At 39.1% G+C, this 24,686-nt stretch overlaps 1 protein-coding gene across 3 annotated transcripts in view; it reads left to right on the forward strand.

The window, feature by feature from the left end:
• The window catches only part of Fat1 (FAT atypical cadherin 1), a 115,889-nt gene that overhangs the window by 3,097 nt on the left and 88,106 nt on the right, over positions 1-24,686 (forward strand). For all 3 annotated transcript variants that reach the window (XM_005373425.2, XM_005373426.2, XM_005373427.2), the window contains exon 2: positions 9,389-12,674. In XM_005373425.2, coding sequence (XP_005373482.1) covers positions 9,407-12,674 — 3,268 coding nt within the window. In that variant the 5' untranslated portion in view covers positions 9,389-9,406. The remainder of the gene's footprint in view (positions 1-9,388; positions 12,675-24,686) is intronic.

Here is a 24,686-nt window from a genome sequence, read left to right on the forward strand (position 1 = left end):
GGCAGGACGCGCTTCCACGCAGGTGAGGCGCGGCGGCGAGGTCGGGTTGCAGCAGGTTGGCGGGGCGGTTGGTCCTCCGCGACGGCTCCTTGTCCTCGGACCAGAGCCCGAGGGTGCAGTGCGACTGTGCCTGCACATTTGGAGAGGGGCGATCGGCACTCTTGCTGGGCTTACTCTTGGCAAAATGTGCGGCCAGTTGTTTCTGTGTTCTCTGTAAGAGAAACTTGCAAGGTTTTATTAAAAGAGAGATTTTGACTGTTGAGAATTTTTTCTCTCCTTTCAGAAGCTGCCTCTCTCGTCTCTTTAACCTTCCCCCCCATGTAAATTGCAGGGCTTTGCAAACAAGGACACAATTGTGTGTATTAAACTCAAATATTTTCTATGCAGTTAATTTTTTTATTTTTGCGTGTCTCTGAACTATGGTTTCATGAAGTGGCTTTTGTTAGGCAACTCTCTGACGCTGGTAGAAGAGGGGATTCCCCTCCTCTCCAAATTGGGTATTTTCTAAGTGAACTATTGGAATTGGAAAATATTTAAAAAGCATGTAACCTTCAGATACTTACTAACCTTTTTCAAATGCAGATTTGCATATTCTGTATTGAAAAACTTAAAAAGATATTTTACGAGTGTTAAATTAGGCAGCAGTTACATCTTTTACATTACCCTGGAAGAGTGTTAGCTATTCACCTCATCCAGTTGTTGCAGGTACTCATGGAAAAGTGTTTCCTTATACAGTTTAATTCTGGTATTTGCCCTTGAGTCTTAAAAGGACAGCTTTGATTACACAATCAGAATTACTCCTCTTTCCTTTTTATATATTTAAGGTTGAAGATGTAAAGATCCTTAAAAGGCTTTATAGTTATTAAAAGTAGAAATCGATATAACTCTTAAATTATGCCAGATATGCCACTTAAAAAGCTCAGGGTAAGTTTTAAGAAGTTTGGATCTGAGCACCCATTTCTTGAAGGATGATTAACTTTGGATAGGAAGCACATTGTCACTGTGAACGTTGTTGGCCACCTGTGTAAAACGTTTATTCGTGTTTTTGTCCCTGAAGTTGCCTTTATTGGGTTGCGATCATGTCAGACCGTTTAAATTCATAGTAAAAATGTGTATGCAAACTGACAGCATTTTCATCTCCTGATGCCCAGCCTTTCTAGTGTGTATGTCTTTAAACTTAGTTCTTGAGCCACTACTGAAGTAGTCACTTCGAATATTAGAAGTGGAAGAGATTTTTAGAGATTGTCCGCACTCTCTTATCAAGTCTACTTTCCATCCATGTTTGCCTGGTTTTACATAGAATAAATAAACCATGCCAAATTAGTATTCTCGCGTTAAAAGCTGCCTCAGTGGCCTAATTTGTGGCCTAAAGGACCTGATTTAGTAAGACAAGTCATAAAGCTTTGTGTACATTTTAATTTCTATGAGGTGGGAATTAGCAGATGTGTGCGTTTAGCAGACTGGATGATAAAGCCAAATTCTCTGCTTTGGTCTTAATTGCTCAATTTGCAAGTGTCAGTTTAACCTTAGACCATGGAAAAGAGTTTCTAAAGGGCTTGTTGTACATCGTTTAAGACCCGAAGGTTGCCTTGTTGCTCACTTGAGGAGGAGCATTTTATGTTTACAATGATAAAGAATTCATCTATTGCACATTTTAAAGTGTTTTAAAAGTATTTAACATGTTTAAAAATCATCTTTTCACCTGAAGGTCCTAAGTTTAAATACTACCAAATTTTTGCTTAATTCTCCCGGTGAAAATAAGTCTATAAAGAAGCTTAATGTCTTCTATAAGCCACTTAGGAAAATCAATCACTATTCAATCTTCATCCTTCGTAGAATCTTAAAACATTGAGCCGCCTCGTGAGACACTGATCTGGCATCACTGTAGCCAACTTGGAAGCCTTTGCAGAAGGGTGATGACCTCTTTTTGGACTGCTGGAAATTAGAGCTGCCAGCAGGGCAGCCATCTGCACTGTTGTCACTGGCCTGGTGTTTGTGCCTGGATTATCTATTAATTTGAAAAGGCTAGAAGGGTTATTTTTGTTGTTGTTGTTACTCCTCCATATCTATTCTCCAGTATTTATTCTTGCCTTCCCTGTTCTTCATTCTTTGTTCTTTTGTCCATTCACCCATCCAACAACTGTGGCTATCTTCTGTACCAGCATTGGGCTAGACATACTACATAGTGGTGAACAAATCAGATTTCCTGCCCTTAAGGAACTTACAATCCAGTGAGGAGAAGGAATAAACAGTGCCAGTCCAATGTGATAAGAGATCCCTTAAAAGCAGGATGGCCCCAACCTAGCCCCTCAGCCAGCGGGGCGATTTGGTTAGGCGGATATCAGGTAGAATGAGCACTGAGGGAATGAGGGAGTCGTCCAGGGAAGGAGATGACACGGGCAAGTTGTAGATACCGTGGAGTGGCCTTCTTGTGGCTGAGTGAGTGGAGAAAAGACATGAGGGACCTCACTGTCTCGTGTTAAGCTGGGGATACAGCTCAGTGGCATAAGCGCCTGCCTGGCAAGTGCAGAGTCTTGAGTTCGATTCCCAGTACCAAAAAAATAAATAAATAAACTGTCCCATGTTATCTATGGGAACAATATTGGTTAGTTTATTATCAGTGTTTGTTTTTAATTTTTTTTCCTCTACTAAACTTGATTTATCTTTTTCCTTTGTCTAGCTAGAACATAGCAGAATCTTTGATACTGATTTAAATTGGCTGGCAAAGACGTGGATAATGACTTGCATAGCGCAGGAGATAAGGCTAGAGGAAAAAAGAGTGTTGAAGAGAATAAGCTGTATGTGAGGATAGTAAAGTTCGCTTTCTTTCAGAAATGCTGATGGGCTGATGTGGATGTTTCACTAGTTAGAGCCCTGGCCACTGGGCGAGCCCTGGCCACTGGGCGGTATCAGGGGGTCAAGACACTCCTTGCTGTACTCCTTGCAAGTCTGTGGGAGGTAAACCTTTTTGGTTTGAAATAGGGAATAATATTGAAACTAGTCTTGAAAAAGTGAGTAGAGGTCAGATTAACAGCAGGCGTTAAGGCTAACCAGCAGGCCAAGGGGAAGTACTAAATATCTGTAAACTGCAGTACGGAGTGCTATCACGAAGGAGCCTGGATCCAAGGGAAGCCAGCAGGAATACAAAAAGAAACTCTGTGCCTAAGCAACTGTGTGTGTGAACTAGGTGGTGGAGAAATGGAAAGAGAACAATTGAGAAATTGAGAAAGAAAAAAAAAAAAAACAAGTGTAGATAACTTTTTAGGAGTGGAAGTTTAGCAGGTAGGAATAAAGATCACAGGAAACCTGCATTTGAAGAATGAGGGTAGGAAGAATATGTTAAAAGGATAGGAGGTTCTAAAGGTTTTAATCCAGCCTCTAGTTCCTCAAAGAAATGGAACTCACAGAATTAAGAAACTTGTTTCAGTTCACAGGATTGATTAGTAACAGGGCTATAGTTAGGTTAGATTTGTACTTTCCTTTCTCTTTCATTTTGAGGCAGAGTTTTGTGAAGTTGTGCAGGCAAGCCTCAAATTTGCGATCTTCCTGCCTCAGGCTCTGGGATAGTTCAGATTACAGGTATGCATCACCATGCCCAGCATAGTTCTTACATTCCTTTCTGTTTGATTTGTTCTGTTGCAAAAACGGGTAACTTGTGAGACCTGTTATTTTGTAGTGGGAAATAGGTGAAAAGACAGTACAGCTTAGGTCTGCGGTGGCATTTCAGGACTGGAGTGCTCCAGGGCACATGGGACGTTAGGGCTTGAATGTACGATTGTTCCTGGTTGAGGCTGAGTGCCTGAGTCTTTATGGGTGATGACACAGGCCTGTGCAGGAAGAGCTGGGAGTCAGAACTTGGTTAGGACAAATTCTAAGGTGAAAGGGGCACTGTGTAGAAGCGTACTAAGGAGAATAAGGAAAGTGTGTCCTTCATTCGCTGTATGTTTTGTTTGCCTCTGTTTCAGGCATCTGGTGCTAGGGAGAGGGCTGAGTAGCATCAAAGGAGACAGTAGACAGGGAAAATGGGGCAAAGTCATTTGACTTGATGTTAGTTTGTGAAGCTGCTGCTGTTGCCGGGGTAGAGCTGAAAGGTTTTTGTAGAGCGGTAGGATTTGAGGGTGGCAGTGTTGTGAGAGTTGTGAGGAAGTCAAGATGATACTGAGAAGCAATTTTTTCAGAGACTTTTGCCAGTTTAAGAAAAAAGAGAAGTAGGGTGTTAGTTTAAAGGAGGTGCAGGTTTGAGGAAAGTCTATTTTTAGGTTGGGAAGACTGTGTTTGTAGACTCAGCAAATGATGGCAGTCCTGAAGGGATTGCTGAAAATGTTTGAGTTCCAGAAATAGTGTAGAGAGAAGAACTGCACAAGAGGCAGAATTCCGCGCATCAGGACGTGTATTTACAGGTAGGGTGTGGAGGACAAGTGAGAAGAGAACACTGTGAGGAGAGGAAGGAAGAGGAAGGACTTTCTCCACAGTGATCTCCGCCTTCTTGCTATCCCTGGAACTTCCACAGCCCTCATCCGTTAGTAAGTGAAACACCTCTGTGTGTACCTGAGCACTTCAGGAGTATAATTGGACCCATAATAAAACCTTACTAATTTGGTAGTGGAAATGGCCAGTGTTAATTACTGACCACTCTTCCAAGACGTTTCTGTTATTTCTCTTTGAAGGGAAAAATACACTAGGTGAGACGGGCTTAAATCACAAGATTAACTATTCCTTGAGCTTCTCCCTGGGCAAAGTTTGTCCTGGAACATGCATGTGGGGGCTGGAGGATGAGTGATGGATGCCGGTCCTGCCTCTAGTTGGAAACGGGGAGAGAGGGGAGCAGCACGGGGCTGCCTGGCCCAGCTGAAAACTCAGAGGCAGCCCTTGTTTACCTGTGTAATTTTTGTGTTGCAGTAGCACAGAACAACTGGGAATAGTTGTCTCCATAATACTGACAGATGTGTTGTATGGGTTCATTTAGCAAGTCAGATTTTATACTGAGTTTATTGAAAACCTAGGATACCTGTTTTTAACTTTCAAAAGGATGAGAAAACCTTTAAAATGGTATTTTGGATTGATCAAATCATGTAACTGCTGAAGTTTCAAAGTTCTAAGAGAGTCACATTTGTAATTCTCCATTATTGTTAGTAGACCATTCTCATAGTAAATTGAAATCCGTTGTTGATTGTTTGAATGCAGTATTTACATTAAATCTTGGCAATACTGGTCAGACTTACTACAACTCCAACCAAAAGTATCAACATACGGATGTGTCAGACCTTGAGTTCAATCTCTAGCACCCATAAAAGGAAAGAGTGATTTGATTGTAAGCTCCACAATCAGCAACAAGTTAAATGGCAATGACGCCATTGCTGATGTTAGAAAATCAGAGTTTTGGCTAGAGTGCAAGGAAGGTGAACACAAAGTTCTTAACTTTAATATTTTTCTACATTTTTATCTTATGTGGAACAAATGTTTAATAATGTTTCCATAATGTGAAGAGGGCAAAAAGGGCTGTGGTGAATGGTGACCTCTCAATAATAAACTTACTAATGTTCAACAGAATGTATGTATTGTGTAAAGTTGTATCCCACCTACTATCTTTGAAGCATGTGAAACACTTTCAACTCTTAGCTGTAGATCTAAATATATAAATATGTGCAGTTATTTTCTCAGCACAGAGGCTTTTTTTTGGTGAAGCGTGTGCATTTGCAGTATTTCAAACATTTTAGAAGAAGGCATAATGAAGAAATACAAAGATATTAGTACCTTATTTTTATCAAACATTATTTTCCCTCCTGTATTTATGGATTTTCAGAAATCTATACTAAAGATATTTAAGCTTTGGACCCGAGGATGTTTTCCCTAAAGACTGAACCAAGTAAACATGCTTTGTTTTCACATTGGAAAATGTATTTTAGAAACCCTAAATTGCTATAATTTCAAGTAGTGTGATCACCTTCTAAATATCAAAGTGTAGCCCTGGGCTAAAATGGTTTTTGGAGTGTACTTTTCATAAGCATGAACTCTAGGTAATGACATACTTTTTAGGTGAAATGGTGTCAGTGCTGCACCCCACAGCTTTTAGTGTATGTTTTGCGCAGAGTAACAGCCATAGTTTGATCATGGCATTTTATAGTGAAACTTGAATTCACTGTTCTTTATTACATTACTGCAGGGTTAATAATATCTCACAAAATGCAGATTTTTCACCATCAGTGACTGCTTTATATTATTTATTCCAATTACAGTGGTACCGTATTCTGTCAAGTTCGCAGAAGAATTTCGGGGTTTTAAAGGCCTCAGTTATGAATATGATCCAAAAAGTTTATTCCAACTATGGTAGGGACTGTGGGGGGCGGCTTGCACAAGGTGGAAGAGGTGAACTTGGGGGTCATGTTGGATGGTAGCAAGGGCACTGATTGGATAGAGTGGGAAGTCACGGGGAGAATGAGGACAGCCGTGGCAGCTTTATGTCTTGGGCATTTTCTTTATAATATGGGGGAGTCTAGGGCTTTCTCTTTTCATTCTTTTTTTTTTTCCCCTATTTTTTTAAACCATTGTGGTGAGGGCATAACGCCAGTCAGTCTGTATGGATCATTTCCAGGTTCTAAAGGTAGACTACAAATTCTCTGTAAGATTTATTTACCTCTTGAGTCTCATCACACCACTGTCTTTTGGTTTCCTTACCTGTCTCGGTGGTTCCTCTGTCTCCTTTTTGGGTTGCTTTCCTCTGCTGCTCAAATCTTGGGGAGCAGTAAGATTCCATCCTTGGTTTCCTTTTCATTATCTGTGTTCTCCTTGTCAGTATTCTCATTCAGTTTCATGGTTTCCAAGGACCATCTACCATATTCTGACACTCTCCAGACCATATCTCCACATTGGACCTCTCCCAGTATCTATCTGCCCACTTGAAATCTTTATTTGGATAACCAGGAGGCTTCTGTGTATTAGTCAACTTTCTGTTACTGTGACAAAATACCTGAGATAATCAACTGAGAAAGAGAAAACTCTACCTTGTCGGAGTTTTCTTTTCGTGATTGCTTGGTGCTGTAGCTTGGGGCTGGTAGTGGTACAAGTACATGAGAGCTGGTAGTGGAAGATGTCCATTCACTTTGTGGGAAGGAAGCAAGAGATGGAGGCAAGGGTTAGGTCCCAAGTAGCCCCTTCAAACGCACATTCCCAATAACCTGAACTTCTTCTAAGTAGTTCCTGACCTCTGAAGGTTCCACCACCTTCCAGAGTGCTACAGGCCACTGACCAAACCTTTAACGCATGGGCTTTTGGGGGGACACTTCCAAACCACAGCACTTTCTCACTTGTGTTGTTGCAGTGTCCTCTAACTGGACTCCATCCAGCTTTGATCTTGCTGCCCTGCATTGCCCAGATACCAGAGTGATTCTTTATCACTTTCAATTAGATGGTATCATTTCTGTTGAAAAATTTTGGGTTTCTCATTTGCAGTAAAGTGATGAATAATAATGTCTCCAACAACATAGTAGGCTTTCCTCAAACAAAAAACGGTGCTTGTATAACATCATTAAATGTTCTTTAAAGTATTTTCTTCACATGTGTGTTTTATTCCTAGTTTGTTAATATTTTGGGGTTGGGATCTTTCTTTGCCTTTACTCATCTTTGATTCTACATAACCTAGCATAATGCTAGCTTTTCCTTAGTATTAGAACTGTTGACCAAATTGAGATATCTGTAATTTGGGGAAAATTTTTTTCTTATTTTAAGTGGAAATTGTTTTCCTAGAGACGGAGATACAATTTTCTGACTGCTGAGTAGAAGGCACAATTGCTAAAGAACAAGTTAGGGTGCCCAACTGGAATGTGACTCATTATCAGTTATGTTCTAATTGCTTTAAGCATATCATTTCTCCCCCCGTGAAATGACTGAGGACTCAAGTTGGCAGTGGCTGAGTTAGGATTCCGTAAATTAATGCTGCCGTACTGATTTCAACACAGGTAAGAAACTAGCCCTCCAGTCTGCTGTTTCTTTCACCTTTGGCAGCATTCACATTGTGTGAATATTAATTTGAGAGTTACCTTGCAAGTGCACCATGCTGTCCTCTTAACGCTGCTGGGGGCTTTTGTGAAGCTGCAGGGATTTTCAGGACGGATTTCTTGGCATGATGAAGAGCAGTCAGTCTGAAAATAATGGTCTCAGTGGACTTGGCTTATACTCTTTTTTGTCAGAGACGCCCTTCTGCAGTTTCTCTTTCTTTCCAAAGTCAACCTCTGACCCCTTGGTGGTCCTGTCCCCTTGCTGCGTTGATTTGACCCGTTACATGTGTTGGCTTTGGTGAGCACAGCTTTTGTTTGTGTGTCTCTTGTCTTTTGCTAAGGACTCCTGACTGACAGCTGGTTCAGGTTGTGAAGATAGTTGATACTGTATGAAGAAGTGCTTGTTGATATTAGCGTTGTGATAAATTATTGATGCTGCAATGAGAGTTCCTTCTCTGACTTAGAAAGGAAAATCTCTGATAGCAAGCTACAAAATTGTGGTGTTCATACTACAAACTGACCTTTTTGTGTGCTTATTTTAGTATTTCACGTATTCCCTATCAAAGTTGATAGCAATTATTTTAATACCTGTAAACAGTTAACATAGTATTAAATGAGCGAGTAAACCTAAGTATTATGTAGGGATATATGGAGGGAACATAATCTATATTTTTTGTTAAATTTGTATTGTTTTGTTTTTTGGGGGGATAGGGTCTTGCTATGTAGCTCAGGAGATTTATGTTAAACTCCCAACAATCCTCTTGCCTCAGCCTCCTGAGTGCTGGAATTACAAGTGTGCACCACCAAGCAGGGCTAATCATTTGTGTAAAAGAATTACACATTTTCCGGAGACATTTTGCAGTGAGATTGCAAACTCGTGATGCAAGGTCATATACAACCATGGTTCAGGAAATTTTTTCCGTACTTAGTTGGTAGAAGCTTTGTATGCTCACAGTACTGTAGTAGCATTCCTTTTACAAGCACTTGAGCATTTAATTCATTATGTATAAGTAAATGTAAACAGCATTCACTAACTCACCTTTTAAATAATTACTTATATTTGCTTTGAAGGTTTATGTGTAAGAATAAAATTTAGTTGCTGTTGGCAGTCTTTTATTTAATGTTCATTATGATTCTTGAATCATCACATACGAAAAATAGGAACTTGTCATTCAAAAAATTATTGTGAAGCTTACTAATTCTAGACATAGTCTTCTTGAATGTTTGATATTCATATTTGAAAAGCACGGGAAAACCCCCAAACCAGTGTGTTTATTTATATTCCATGTAGATAGAAAATACTTTATTAAGATACCAGGTTTAGAACAGTTTATACTTATTAACTTGTTTTATTTCTCCGAAGTGATAGTTTTTATTTCTTTCTTCTATTTTAGGTTTCTGAGATTTAAGCAATGGGGAGACATTTGGCCTTGCTTCTGCTTCTCCTCCTCCTCCTCCAGCATTTTGACGACAGCGATGGAAGCCAAAGACTTGAACAGACTCCATCTATCCAGTTTACACATTTCCAGTACAACGTCACTGTGCATGAGAACTCTGCTGCCAAGACCTATGTTGGGCATCCTGTAAAGATGGGTATTTACATTACAAATCCGTTGTGGGAATTAAGGTACAAAATTATCTCAGGAGACAATGAAAACCTGTTTAAAGCCGAAGAGTACATTCTTGGAGACTTTTGCTTTCTAAGAATAAGGACCAAAGGAGGAAACACAGCTATTCTTAACAGAGAAGTGAAAGACCATTACACATTGATAGTCAAAGCAGTTGAGAAAAACACAAATGCTGAAGCACGAACAAAGGTCAGGGTGCAAGTGCTGGATACAAATGACTTGAGACCGTTATTCTCACCCACCTCATACAGTGTTTCCTTACCTGAAAACACAGCTATAAGGACCAGTATCGCAAGAGTCAGTGCCACAGACGCAGACATAGGAACTAATGGAGAATTCTACTACAGTTTTAAAGACCGAACAGACATGTTTGCTATTCACCCAACCAGTGGTGCAGTAGTTTTAACAGGCAGACTTGATTACATGGAGACCCAGCTCTATGAGCTAGAAATCCTTGCTGTGGACCGTGGAATGAAATTGTACGGCAGCAGTGGGATCAGCAGCTTGGCCAAGCTAACAGTTCATGTGGAACAGGCCAATGAATGTGCTCCTGTGATAACGGCAGTGACATTGTCACCATCAGAACTGGATAGAGACCCAACATATGCAATTGTGACCGTGGATGACTGTGATCAGGGTGCCAATGGTGAAATAGCTTCTCTAAGCATTGTGGCAGGTGACCTTCTGCAACAGTTCAGAACAGTAAGGTCCTTTCCAGGGAGTAAAGAGTATAAAGTCAAAGCCATTAGTAGCATTGACTGGGATAGTAGTCCTTTTGGCTACAATCTAACACTACAGGCTAAAGATAAAGGAAATCCTCCCCAGTTTTCTTCCATAAAGGTAATTCATGTGACTTCTCCACAGTTCAGAGTTGGGCCAGTCAAGTTTGAAAAGGATGTTTACAGAGCAGAAGTAAGTGAATTTGCTCCTCCCAACACACCTGTGGTCATGGTAAAAGCCATTCCCAGTTACTCCCATTTGAGGTATGTTTTTAAAAGTACACCTGGAAAGGCTAAATTTAGTATAAATCACAACACTGGTCTCATTACCATTTTAGAACCAATTAAAAGACAGCTGGCATCTCACTTTGAATTTGAAGTAACAACAAGTGACAGAAAAGCCTCCACCAAGGTCTTGGTTAAAGTCTTAAGTGCAAACAGCAATCCCCCTGAATTTACCCAGACAGCATACAAAGCATCTTTTGATGAGAACGCACCCATTGGTACTACTGTGTTGAGAGTGAGTGCTGTAGACCCTGATGATGGTGAGAATGGGTACGTGACTTACAGTATTGCAAATATAAATCCCGTGCCATTTGTGATCGACCATTTCACTGGTGCTGTGAGCACTTCAGAAAACTTGGACTATGAACTGATGCCCCGAGTTTATACCCTAAGGATTCGAGCATCAGACTGGGGCTTGCCATACCGCCGGGAAGTTGAAGTTCTTGCAACAGTTACTCTGAATAACTTGAATGACAACACACCTTTGTTTGAGAAGATAAACTGTGAAGGAACAGTTCCCAGAGATCTAAGCGTGGGGGAGCAAATCACTACTGTTTCTGCTATTGATGCTGATGAGCTTCAGTTGGTACGGTATCAGATTGAAGCTGGAAATGAACTAGATTTGTTTGGCTTAAACCCCAACTCTGGAGTTTTGTCATTAAAGCAGTCGCTAATGGATGGCTTAGGTGCAAAGGTGTCCTTTCACAGTCTGAGAATTACAGCCACAGACGGAGAAAATTTTGCCATGCCCTTGTATATCAACATAACTGTGGCTGCCAGTCGCAAGCCAGTAAACTTGCAGTGTGAAGAGACTGGTGTTGCCAAAATGCTGGCTGAGAAACTCCTGCAGGCAAATAGATTACACAGTCACGGGGAGGGTGAGGATATTTTCTTTGATTCCCACTCTGTCAATTCTCATGCTCCACAGTTTAGAAATACTCTTCCAACGGGTATTGAGGTAAAGGAAAACCAGCCTGTGGGTTCTAATATAATTTTTATGAATGCTACTGACCTTGACTCTGGCTTCAATGGGAAACTTGTCTATGCTATATCTGGAGGGAATGAGGATAGTTGCTTCATTATTGACATGGAAACAGGAATGCTAAAAATTTTATCTCCACTTGACCGTGAAACAACAGACAAATATACCCTGAATATTACTGTTTATGACCTTGGTATACCACAGAAGGCAGCTTGGCGTCTTTTAGATATCATCATTCTGGATGCCAATGATAATCCACCTGAATTTTTGCAGGAGAGCTATTTCGTTGAAGTGAGCGAAGACAAGGAAATAAACAGTGAAATCATCCAGGTTGAAGCCTCTGATAAAGATCTAGGGTCCAATGGACGCGTGACGTACTCTATTCTGACAGACACAGATAAGTTTTCAATTGACAGCAGCACTGGGCTTGTTAAAATTGTTCACCCTTTGGATCGTGAAGTACAGCATGTGTATTACCTAAAGATTGAAGCCAGGGACCAAGCCACAGAAGAACCCCAGTTATTTTCTACTGTGCTGTTGAAAGTATCACTAGAAGATGTTAATGACAACCCACCCAAGTTTATTCCACCTAACTACCGTGTGAAAGTTCGGGAGGATCTGCCAGAAGGAACCATAATCATGTGGTTAGAAGCCTATGATCCTGATTTAGGTCAGTCTAGCCAAGTGAGATACAGTCTTCTGGATCACGGGGAAGGAAACTTTGATGTGGATAAACTCAGTGGAGCAGTTAGGATTGTACAGCAGCTGGACTTTGAGAGGAAGCAAGTATATAATCTCACAGTGAGGGCCAAAGACAAAGGGAAGCCAGTTTCTCTGTCTTCCACGTGCTATGTGGAAGTTGAGGTGGTTGATGTGAATGAGAACTTACACCCACCGGTGTTTTCCAGCTTTGTGGAAAAGGGTGTAGTGAAAGAAGATGTCCCTATTGGTTCGTCAGTAATGACAGTGTCAGCTCGTGATGAAGACACAGGAAGAGATGGGGAGATCCGATATTCCATTAGAGATGGTTCTGGTGTTGGTGTTTTCAAGATAGATGAAGAAACAGGTAAATCTGTGTGTATTACTCTGGTTTTTGATACCCCTCTCCAATTTTTTGGTTTTGTATCTGCCTTGTGATAGTTCTTTCTCAGTTTCCAGTGGGTCTCAGGTAGGGCTCAGTATAGAAACGTGTGCACTTTTTTTTGCGGTATGTATGTATATTTATGTGCCATAAACCATGTAAATGCAGCTAAGGGAGCCCCAGTGGTTCATTGAGCATAACATGATGGAAAGAATATTGAACTTTTTACCACTGATATTCATTGCTGCAGTTGTACTTTGTGTCATCAAAAGCATCCTTGTGATTTTGTGGTAACTCTGAGAAGTCCCTTTGAGGATTTTTAGGTTAGTATGTTTGCAGGCTCATTCTCACTACGGTCACCAGCACCCTGCCATCCACAGGTTATTGCACACCCTGAACAGTTGTGCAGGGCACACAGAGAAAGTTGTGCGCTAAAACTTCTTTAATGTGATCTACTTTACTTAGCACCTCCCCCAGGTTTTGTTTGGGAAGTATAGGGAAGGTAGTGGAATATGCAATGAAAAAAGCTGGCCAAGAATCCTAGCTCTTTCAGTTGTTCACTTGTTGCGGACAAGTGAAATTTTTTGAACTTTTTTCACCTATAAGGTAGAGACACTCAAAATAACTACAGGATTTCTATGAAGATGCAGCGAATAAAATAGAACGGCTCCTAGGATGTGTGATATTTTGTATTATTTTTTGGAAATGGTAGCAAACCTTTGTTGTTACTCTTTCATCTAGAATAAAGTTCTAAAACTGGGTCCCCAAGACACCTATAGGTGTGAGTGTATGCTCCTTGCACTTCCTGCTTACCTTACTGTGGTTGTGGGGACATTGTCATTGTCCCTGATGGAGTGAATGAGCCTTCCCAGCTTACGCATTTTCTGTCTTCAAAGCCTAGCAAAAAGTGCCTGGCACATAGAAGATAGTGAATAAATGTCAATAAAAATTGAAGAAATTAATGTGTATTTTGGCTTTTAAATGTTCTACCTTCTGAAGATGAAAGTGGAAATTGAAGGAAACTGAGTAATCACAATGCTAAAAAATAATAGTAGGTGGGCCTCAGTCACTAATTTGATCGATGTTTCGTTTATAAATTTGTTCATTATACAAGGGAGCTTTTTGTTACATTAAAATTTTATATATTCAGTAATGTGACAGATCTCAAAAAAACTTCAAAAATGTTTAGTCAACACTCATCCCAGTATTTATACTGATATCTGAAGCCCTGTAGCACATGAACAGTATAACTTGTTTTAGAGGTAGTTATTTTGGAGGTTATGATTTTTATTGTGCTTTTATTCAAAGGATTCTTTTTCTAATTTATTATGTGCCACTAGCATGTGTTAGATATAGGAAATCTACAGATTACATATCTAAGATTCTTGTAGTTTATTTCAAGAGAAAGTAAAATAATTAGTAATGTTGGGCAGTTACTCATCTAAAAAGTAGAATGCTATTTTTGTCGTATTGTCCAATATAAACTAGAATTTTCAAGGATAATAGTATAGAAAAATATTCAAATGTTAAGAAGTGAAGCTGAAACTATGATTTTATAAATTTTCTAAGAGCAATTGTTTTTTACTTTTTTGTCTCCAAAGTAGATTTTAAAACCTGGAAAAAACTGTTACAAGTTAAAGTTGGGTCAGAAAATAGAACCTGAATGTTACTTTACTTTGTCTTCATTACTTAAATTATATGAACCCTGCCTTTGGCTTTTGTTGTTACTTTATAAAGAATCATTTAGAAACTACTATTTTTCACTTACAAACTTAAGGAATTGGGTTATTCTTACTACCAAGAAAAAAAAAAAAAAAAGAGAACAACCAACCAAATAAGGCAGTGACCTGAAATAGCTCCATGGTAGCTTCCAGAGTTAAAATGTAGTGCCAGGCTTTCCCAGTGGTAATTTAGGGGGAGGAGGAGGTGGCAGGATTATGGGTAGTATGGTTGGCAACTGTATAAAAGACTGTTATGCATCTGTGTAAATAATGATATTTAAATATGAGAGAGAGGCTGGAAGTTTCTTGGTCAGTTATTCTGTAGTCCTTGCTTTACAGAGGGAAATACTCAGTGTATTGTAGATTTGTGTTTATTTGCTTTTTGAAATTGAATAAGTGATATAGTAATACTTACATATCAGACTGGTAAGCTTTAAAGGATGTATTTTTGGCAGTGAAGTTATCAGACCAAGTTATTTTAGAGATTCCAGAACAGGACCATTGATAATGATAGCATTCTTTCAAGAAAAAAAAAAAAATCTGTTTTATGCAGTAGAAAAGAACAGTATTCAGTAATTTGAAGTTAGTTTTCACTGTTTTTAAGATCTTTTCTCTTTCTCTTTAAATCTGTTTAAATCTGAAGTGTCACCCCCAAAGCCTGTTGTTTAAATCCGAAGTGTCACCCCCAAAGGCTGTTGTTCTCTGAACTCTGGAGTTTTTACATGTTTAGCTAATTGGTTTTTCAGGGAGGTGTCATGTAATGGCAGTGTGGGAGTGATAATCATCTGCACATCTGATAATCTCCCCTGTATCATGCGCTTTTTCTGGATTGGTCCCTGGGTATTAGTGAACTGTTGTGACAAATCCGTGCTCACATGATTGCTCTTCTATTTCAGATTTGGAAGGAGTGAATGTTACTCGAAAAGTTATTTGGAAAGTCAGCCTTGCTAGACAGCCAATTTTCAGTGCTCTAATTGATTCTTTAAGTTTCTCTGCATAAAACCTACAATGAGGATGCTGAAGTAGATTCGACAGAAATACTAGTGGAGCAAGTATCTTTGAAGCATGCATAATTTCACATTTAGGTTTGCCTGACATGCTTCTGAGCAGTCACCTCATTTTTACTTTGTGCTTACTGGCTTTGTTGTAAGCTTCAAAGTTAAGAATACACTGTTTAGTCTTCTTAGCTGGTAGATAGCTATTAAGTTAATTATTGCTTGAGGACCAAGAAGTTGCATTTTTTGTTGTTGTTGTTAATATTTAAAACTAAAGTAGTATCTAGAAAAATGCTTATCCAAAAGATGTTTGTAATTGTTGTGGCAACTTGTGTTGAAGCAGTGTTTGGCTGAGTCTTGCTGATGGGTGGTGATGGGATGCCCCTAGGTATGTTTCCTTTTCAGTCTCAAATATTTCAGTTCAGTGTTTGGTTCTCAGTATGATGCCACCCAGTAAGAGGTTTCCCCCTTCTGACTGTGTTTATTTGGGGAGACTATGTTTTTCATTAAGATAAGAGCAAATTTTTAAATTTACTGATGCTATGTTTCTTTTAGAATCCCAGTTATGATTTCAGGATTGAAACGTAACATTTTTTGATGGAAATTGTTGGAATGGTTAATGGAAGTAGCTGTTACAATAAGAAAAATCATTCATGAAATATGGGAAAGAAAATGAAGACTAGATTTTTTTTAAGAGAAAATGGCTGCATCCTTATGGGAAGTATTAGGGCCCTGTTCCTGTACCACTGCTCAGGGATTGGCTCCTGGCTTTTCTTAGATGAATACAGGATGAGTGCATTAGTGTCATGGAGACAGCAGAAGGAAATTCTTATCCAAGCTAACCTGATTGCTGACCTCATAGACAGAGAAAGTATTTTTAGATCCTCTTTTGTTTTGGCAGGACTCCGAATATTTTCATATTTTAGTTACTCAAGTTTTAAAACTGTGTTTCCCTAACTTCAAGTGGGATATTCTGCATATATCCAAGGACCGATGATTTTTCACTACCACCTTTCTCTTATGACAAGAAATGGAGTGGAGGGGATACCAATGGGCTGTGTATCATGACCCAAAAGTCTGTGAGAGTGGCGAAGAGCCCAGCGGCCGTTGGAAGGGTGGCTTCTGCGGTGGGAGCCATTCCTTCCATTGGAACCCGTCTAGAATTCCTGGCAGCATGAACTTAAATAGATAGTGGTGGGAGGCCCGGTTAGGGAGTTAAGAAATTTGCTGGTGAAAGGGCTTTTGTGTTGCAGTCTCCTCCCTTAAGTGGCAGCAGCTGCTGTCCTCGTCTCCTTTTTGTTCTCCTAGGAAAATAAGAGAAAAAGTAAGTAAGTTCTCAGCTACAGTGAGATTGAAAATCAGGCCTTGGAAATTCTGTTATGATAGTGTGCTGTTAATGTGCTCCTTCGCGTGTGTGCGATTGTCAGTCTAGGTAAGGGCATGGTAATAATCTGCTGGAGAAAGGATCCTCCTCTGAAGCAGGAGGATTTTTAAGGTGAAAGTAGGATCTAACTAGAAATCCTAAGGAAATTCCATTTTGTTTTGAAAGAAAACAAGGTCAGCTCTTCTTTTGTTATTTCTGTGGTATCTAACAAGTTGATCTGACAGTGCCAAGTGCAGAAATGTAGGTGGGAGGAGAGATTGGGATACAAACTGAAGGTTGTGTTATGTTGTGTGAATGTGGTGACACTTTGCACCATGACTTCAATCCACATCATTCTGAATAACGTGTAGGAGCCAGGATCTGGAAAGTACGGTGTAGGAACAATTTAGGACATGATCTTTCGTTCTGTGGCTTAGGTGGTAATGACAGTAATGATGCTGAGCATCAGTGTAATAAAAACTACATGTCCTTAACGGAGTTACTACAGCCAGGGACTGTTCTAGGCACTCAGTATGCACTACTTTATTTTTTACAAGTATCAGATAAATACTGTGAATCTCTGTTTCAGATAAGAGAAGAATTCATTCACAGAGAGGCTAAGTAACTTGCCCAAGCCCACTTGGATAGTAACACAAAATAGTATTCTATTGCCTCTCCCTCTCTCTCTCTTTCAAGAATGATCTAGAGATACTATAAAGAAGCCCCTTTGAAAACTCCTGGTTGCACGGTACTTGGGTGAAGCTGGGTTAGAGACTTGAATCTAGGTCTTGAAGGAGTCTTGAATTTAAGAGTCTTAAGACATCTTTTTTCAGAACCACAATCTGCCTCTTAGTTAAGAGAAAAGGACCTCAGGATTAATGGTGTTGGTATTAAACAATTGAGGGTTACTCCAGTGAAGTGATGAGTAGTGAGTGAATCACAGTGAGTATAGGTGGTTTCACCAAGATGATCAGGTGTCTGCCGTGTGTCTGCACCTGAAAGTATGGTGTCCATTATCAGTAAAAATTCTGAAATGTATAGAGTGTTAGTTGCTTGGAGCCTTTTCTTGTCAAAACCGTGTTTAAGGTGGTTGTTAGGGTCCCAGCTAACCTTCAAAACCCATTTAACCCCCTGGGAAGCTGAAGCTAACCTGATTTGTACTTCCCCTTTGAACCCAGTTACTTGTTGCCATTGTTCTCCTGCACTGTCCCCAGCTCCCTGGCTTTTGCAGCTGGCCTCACCAGCCATCTGGTCAGTGGTGAGACAGCCAGAGGGGATGGCGCTTCTCATCCCTCTGGGCAAGAGACCATTTTTATGTTGTCAAGATGTTTAAGGATTGGATGTTCATAGTTTAATGACTGGCTTGTGTACATAGAGATTCAAGTAATACCTGGTTTGTTCTTTCCGTAATGCCTACTTTGCACAGTTATGAAAATTGAATTGATTTTAAGAGTTTTAGGTATTTTTCCATGACAGTTCTTCTTAACGGTTTAGTTCCTGTTGTTTTGACTGGATTATTTTAGTTGGTAAGGCTGGAGTTGTCAGGCTTTTATTATTTCCTCAGTTGGTATTTTGTTTATTTGTATTTGCAGTTACTTTAGTGGCATTTTTAAGAAAAAAACTATTGGTTATAAATATTACATGCTCACCCTATGAGACAGTGCTGCAGAGAAGTCCTTCATGTCTTTGTTACTAGAAATAAATGGACTTGAAAAGACTGCTGCTCAGGAGCACATGCCTGTATTTGTTGAACTGGCAGTTATCCAGTTAAGAGCAGTGATAGAAAGTCTAGAAAAGTGTGCATATACACTTTAAGGGCTAGTCTTACCACTGAGCTTGCCTTACCAGTTCTGCTATACCATGTCTCCTTAGGATGTCTGATACTGAATCGAACCTTTTCATTGTAGGGTTTCCCTGTGGCCGAGTGAATGAACCTGTTGAATGGAATTCTTTAAAATTGTCTTTTTGTGGGGGATATTTGTGATTATTTAACCATCCTGTCACTAGGAAATGTTTTTCTTAATCATCATTAGCATGTAATTACAGCGGTTATTTATTGACTACTTACTGTGTACTATCTTTATTAAGTTTTTATGTGCACTTAGATTATCAAGGTAATTCATGAGTAAAATTGGATGTTAGATGCTATTATACTTTGTTCATGTAGCCAAGTCTATATTATATTGTAAATACATAATAATAGGGATTGTGTACACTAATAGTAATTTTGAAATATTCTGCTTTTCTTCTTAAAATTAATCACTGTAATAGAAATCAATGTGGTTTAAAGTTTGAAACACTCGAGGCTTTTCTTGCAGTACAGAGATGATTCTGGAATAGAGGTGCTCCACCTTCAGTGGAACTCTGCTTCACTCTGCGTTGTCTCTTGCTGGATAAAGTCCAGGATCTGTAGCAGAATGTGTAATCCCCTTAAAAACGTGCGTGCTGCTTCCACTTTAGTTTCTGTGTCTGCCCTCATTACCTCCCAGTTTCTCCTTAGCTTTAGCTATATGAAGCCAGCCCTTGCCCTGTGTAGCCCTCAGCCCACCCTGTGCTCCACTGCTTCCTGTTTTCTTGCCTTCTAGTATATTTTGATGACTTGATCAACTCTTTCAGAATCTTACTACATAGTTCAGGCTGACCTTGAACTTGGGGTGTAGCCCGGGCTGGCTTTGAACTTGCACTGCCTCAGCCTCCGGAGTGCTGGGATTACAGGCATGCGCCACCATGCCTGGCTTGATCATTTCTTGTTATCCCTCACAACTATATTTTAAAAAACTTTCTTTCAAACTGTTCTTACAGATTGCCAGCTTCTTGAGGGTAGATTCTAAATCTTATACTACTAGATTGATATAACAAACACTCAATACATACTCCTCTTGTTAGGTTGACCTAAGAAAACACTGGTGCCCCTCCTGAGAAGCTTTTCCATAGGAAAGGCATTGCTTTGTTCCAATAGATGATGTGTGACTGTCCCTTTCATGCCTGCCTTCCTAACCCAAGGAGATTCCAGATGTAATCATCTTTCTTCCTGCTTCTGAGCCCAGTGGCAGGAGAAAGTAATATGATAATTGTAGTTGTGAAGGTTGAGCAAAGTTCCTGTTCTGCCGCTCTGATGCCTATTTCTAGGTCTCTAAAACAGTGGTTCTTAATGTTATTGGTGTTACACAAACTTTGAGAATATGTTGAAGGCTGTATATTCTTCATATTCTTGCTTTGTCTTTCTTTTTGCTGTACTGGGATTAAACCCAGGGTGTTTGCATGAAGCTACATCCCCTGTCCTTTTTATTTTTCATTTTGAGACAAGCTGTCACTGAGTCACTAAGTTGCCCATGTTGGACTCAGACTTGTGATACTCTTGCCTCAGCATCCCAGAATGCTGGGCTTATGGGTGTGCCACACTAGGTCTGGTTGTATATTCTTTCTTCAGACATACAGCAGTTTGGTTTACAATACCATGGGGCTCATGAAGTGCTGAACCTATCTATGCTTATGGACCTTCAGGTCCTTGGACCCCTGGCTGTACTAGTGGCTCGAGGATTGCCAATGTATTTACACATGTATTACATGGTACTTAATCTGATATTATGCTTTTAATACAGTAGTTATTTTTATTTTATAAATGATTGAAATTAAACCTTTATAATAGGAAGTTACTCTTATGTATAATTGTATGTTATGCCTAAAACTACTCAACAGAAACTCATTCAAGGCTGTTTCAAGTGAAATACTAACCTATATAGTTCTTTATGTCTGTTTTATCACATGGTCCTGTCTCTCCATTGAGGTATACAAAATACATAGTTTCAGTAAAATAAATACTACAAATAATGTATGTATAAGTTAAGCAATTCCCTGGCCAGGGTTTGATCTTTACAGTGGTTTTGCAAACTTAGTGTGGAAACTTTCTGTTGTTCTACTACCACTATTTTTCTATTAGGGTAATATCACCAGAAAACTTAGGCTTGTACTAGTAAAATTAGCTTTCTTGATAGACTGAAGTTTTATTTAAGTGAATTAAAAAATAACGAACCAAGTTAAGTTTACGAATAACCCCCTTATTTAGTACAAAAAATTTTGAATAGTGCCTCTTTTGAAAGATCATTAGCCTTTATTATTAGATCGTAATAAGATCATTAGCCTCTTATTATTAGATCATAATAAGAGGAACATCAAAGAATCTTAAAAGAAAGTGTTTGTAGAGCAAAAATGATCTGATCTGTGTTTCATAACCAGGTGTTGGAAATCTCACCACTTCAGGCAGTGCATTTTTTTTTTACCTCTATGAGAAACAGTCCCCCCATAAATTCTTAGTTGGAAGAATCTCCAGTTTCCGTTCATGAGTAGTGGGTTGCTTTTAGTTCTCATCTGTATACATGCCGGTTGTCTCAACTTCGTCTCTTTCTTTCATTACATACAGTGCTTGGCACGTAGTTGGTGTTCAGTAAATACTTAGTGATGTTCATGTTTTTTGAACCCAATAAATGTCTGTCCGGAGATCCTTTTTCTTGGGTTTATTGCTCCATGAAGGTGTTTACATGTTCAAGTGAAAAAAAGAAGCGATGAGTTTGACATGTGAATATTGGTTGGTTGAGGTAACAGAATGGAAATCAGTTATCCTTTAGATCTAAAAAATTATTGAAATGCTTGTTTTTCTTTCCTAATAGCGTGAGACTGTCATGTAGAAGAGGAGGCTGGTTAGGAAAGCATGAATATAGAGTGGCCATGTTTGGTTTTAATTAGCTCAAGTTGGTATCAGAAAGTCCAACTGATCAGTCATATCCACAAACTAAGTGTTCAAGTGAAAGCCAGTGATTTTAAAAATGTGTAATCTGCAAATAGTGCTTATCAAGAATTATTTTAACATGTTAAAAAATCTACTTTTGTCCTTTTATCTCCAGAATATAAGCTTTGTGATGGTAGAGACTCCTGTGTACATCTGTGTCCGTTTGCTTGGAACTCTGCTGGCATAGAGACGCTTGGCGCTTGTTGAATGTGTACCAAATTTGAAATTAAATAGGTTGTTATAAAGTATTAATGGGAAACACTTACTTAGGTAGCTATTATTGGGAAAGACCTTTAAAGTTTATTCTGTAGGTTTGCCTATTGTTATAATATAATTACAGCTTCTCTTCCACTTAAAACTTCTGCTTTTTGGATGGTGCAAAATTACAAGAATTAGAAAGTAGTTTCAGTAGCAATGCCGATTCCAAACAAAAAGGAATTTTTGTTTTCTATTTTCCTTTTTATACAAACAACTTCACTCACCAGATTGAGGCTAAAAACCTAGAATCAGGGATCCTGAATTCTAAAGCTTTTCAGGAGAGAACCTGGAGTGGCTTTTGTTTTCTGGGGCTGTAGAATGCTGATATTATCTCATCATCTTTTGGATTAAAAAGTATTTCTTCTGTTTTGAATATAAAGGCTAACTACTCATTTTCATTATATATTATTTAGCAAAATCTTGAGCTCTCAGCAGACTGAGTGGAGTAGTATATTGTCTAGTTTCATTATTGATAAATTTTTAAAACTTAAACAGTTACTTCTGGAGATTCACATTAGTTTTGCAACTGTTTCCTATATTAAATTGAGCATACATTTAAAAAGTCCTTTGTTGTCTGGGTTGTTTCTGTCCATGGGTGCTTTTAATTTGTAAGCAAACCTCTTTTAAAGCCTGGTTAAATAATGGGGAGAAATTCAGTAGCCAGACTATTTTAAGGACAGAATATGTGTGACAACTAAAAATGTTTTCTTCACTTTAGGGACTACATTTAAATATTTAAAATTCTCATTTGCTCTTTGTCTGCTGTTCTTGTTACTTAGGGCTTATTTAGTGCTTGTGGTTTTACTTCTGTGAATAGGAAATTAGAAGTAACCAGTTGCTCAAAATGATTAAAGGAAGAACAGAAGACCTTTGTGGAAGTTCCTCCCTGTGTCTTTGTATAGAAATCAGTTTAGAAGAGACACATTTAGGAACTGAGAATGGTTAAGCATTATGAGGATGGCAAAATTATGTTAGAGACTAGAAGACAAAAGGTGTAATAAGTGTGAGCAAATCCAAACCTGAATTGAAAAGTTTGCCACAGAGAGCTGTCTGATTTTAACCTTTTGTTGGGAAGCAGACTATCCTAAAAACAACACTTTTATGTACCTCGCAGTTCTGTGAGCGTGCAGTCTGAGCTGGACAGCTGATTGTTTCCTCTGTTGGTTTGAGCTGGACGCACCCGTGTGTTTGATCAGTCGCTGTTCAGCTTGGTGGCTGTGCTTCTGGAGTTGACTAGGTATTCACTGCAGGCAGCCGCTAGTAGGACCTGTCTGTCATCATCCAGCACCTGCCCTGGACTTGTTCACATGATGGCTCCAAGTGCTCAGGAAAAGAATCAGTTCTTTCCCTGGAGTCTAGACTCAGAATTCCTAGACTGTCAGTCTCCTATATTCTGCTGCTCAGAAAATTGATTTAAAAAGCAGAAAAAAATAGACTCTGCCTCTTTCTGGGAAGAGTTGCAAGGTTTTGTGTTCATTTTTGAGTCTACCACAGGCACTTTTGTGTGATATTTTTTTTTTTTTTTTTTTTTCTCCTTTGAGGAAATTCTTTTTGGATATTAATTGTGCTTAAGAAGTTACAGGCATTTGAAAATATTCTGTGAAAAAACGGTGGTGTCTTGATAATTTTCTACCTGACATAGCTTACTTCAGATTTTTAATACAGTTATAATGTGACTGCATTTAACACACCTTCAGGTTATTTTTAAAATTAATTTAGCTTATCTGTACATTTTTGAGACACATATGATCACGTGGTATATCTTGATTCTTCTTTTTTCCCAATTTCTTCCCCTCCCTTCAACCCTCCTTCCCCTCATGTACAAAAGCTTTGTTTCTTTTTTTCCTTCTTTTCTCATTATTTTCCTTTTCCCGTCCTTCCTTTCCTCCTCCCCTCTCCCTAGTTCCCCTTCCTGTTTGAACATTTTCTTCCTATTTCACAATATGTATTGCATATTTTGGTCCTTTGAGTTATTTTTAATACATTTTCATTTAAACTAGAACCTAAGCAGAGTTACCAGGGGTATGCATGAAGTCGGGAGGTACCAGAGCAGCGGCCCTCCATTGCTGTACATCATTGTAAAGCAAGGGGAAGAGACGCTGTCTCCTAATGTGCAATAAGGAGGTGGAGTTCCTCGAAATGGTCTTTCCTGTAAAGATGGTGCTTCGGCCATCAGTGTCACTTCCCTTGCTAAGTAATTTGTCAAAAAGTGCTCATTTATTGCTATTCCTTAGAGAGTGGAAAACTGGGGGAAAATGGGATTGGAAATTCACTTTGGGGATGTGGGAATAGGAAGAAAAATGTGGGCAAATACAGGAGTATTGCTTTGGTGTTTTTAGACTTGATGCGCACTTCTGATATCGCTATCTAGGCTGAAGTTTCAGCCTAGATTGAAATTATTAAAAATAACTTAGAGATGTATTTTAATGCTCTTTACGATTGTGTAAAATGTAGCTTATATTAGAGTTGTTACAGGGTCATATATGCCACGGAGTGAAAAGGAAAGTGCTATGTGTGTTAGTCAAAACAAATAGCAGGATTTGAATCAGAAACCTGATCACAGACTGGCAAAGCGTCCTGTTATTTCCGTCGGAAATTTTGGGAGTTGATGTCTTTGAATACATGGACATGGGAAAGGGAACTGGTGACCATCTTTGTTAACAGACTTTTTTAGAGAAAGAATTGAATGCTAGGAGCTGTTCTTCTCTTCAAAGTGATGAGAGAAACGAGTAAAGAGTAATCGGTGACAGTGAAGCGTAAATGTTTATTTATTGCTTGGAGAAAAGTTCAATAGTCGTTAAGTAGCAAAACAAATTATCCTGTTTCTAACATATTATTTCTTTCTTTCTTTCTTTCTTTTTTTTTTTTTTTTTT

The sequence above is a fragment of the Chinchilla lanigera genome, unplaced genomic scaffold (assembly GCF_000276665.1).
Source record: "Chinchilla lanigera isolate Chin_1 unplaced genomic scaffold, ChiLan1.0 scaffold00002, whole genome shotgun sequence".
In the NCBI taxonomy this organism is placed as follows: domain Eukaryota; kingdom Metazoa; phylum Chordata; class Mammalia; order Rodentia; family Chinchillidae; genus Chinchilla; species Chinchilla lanigera.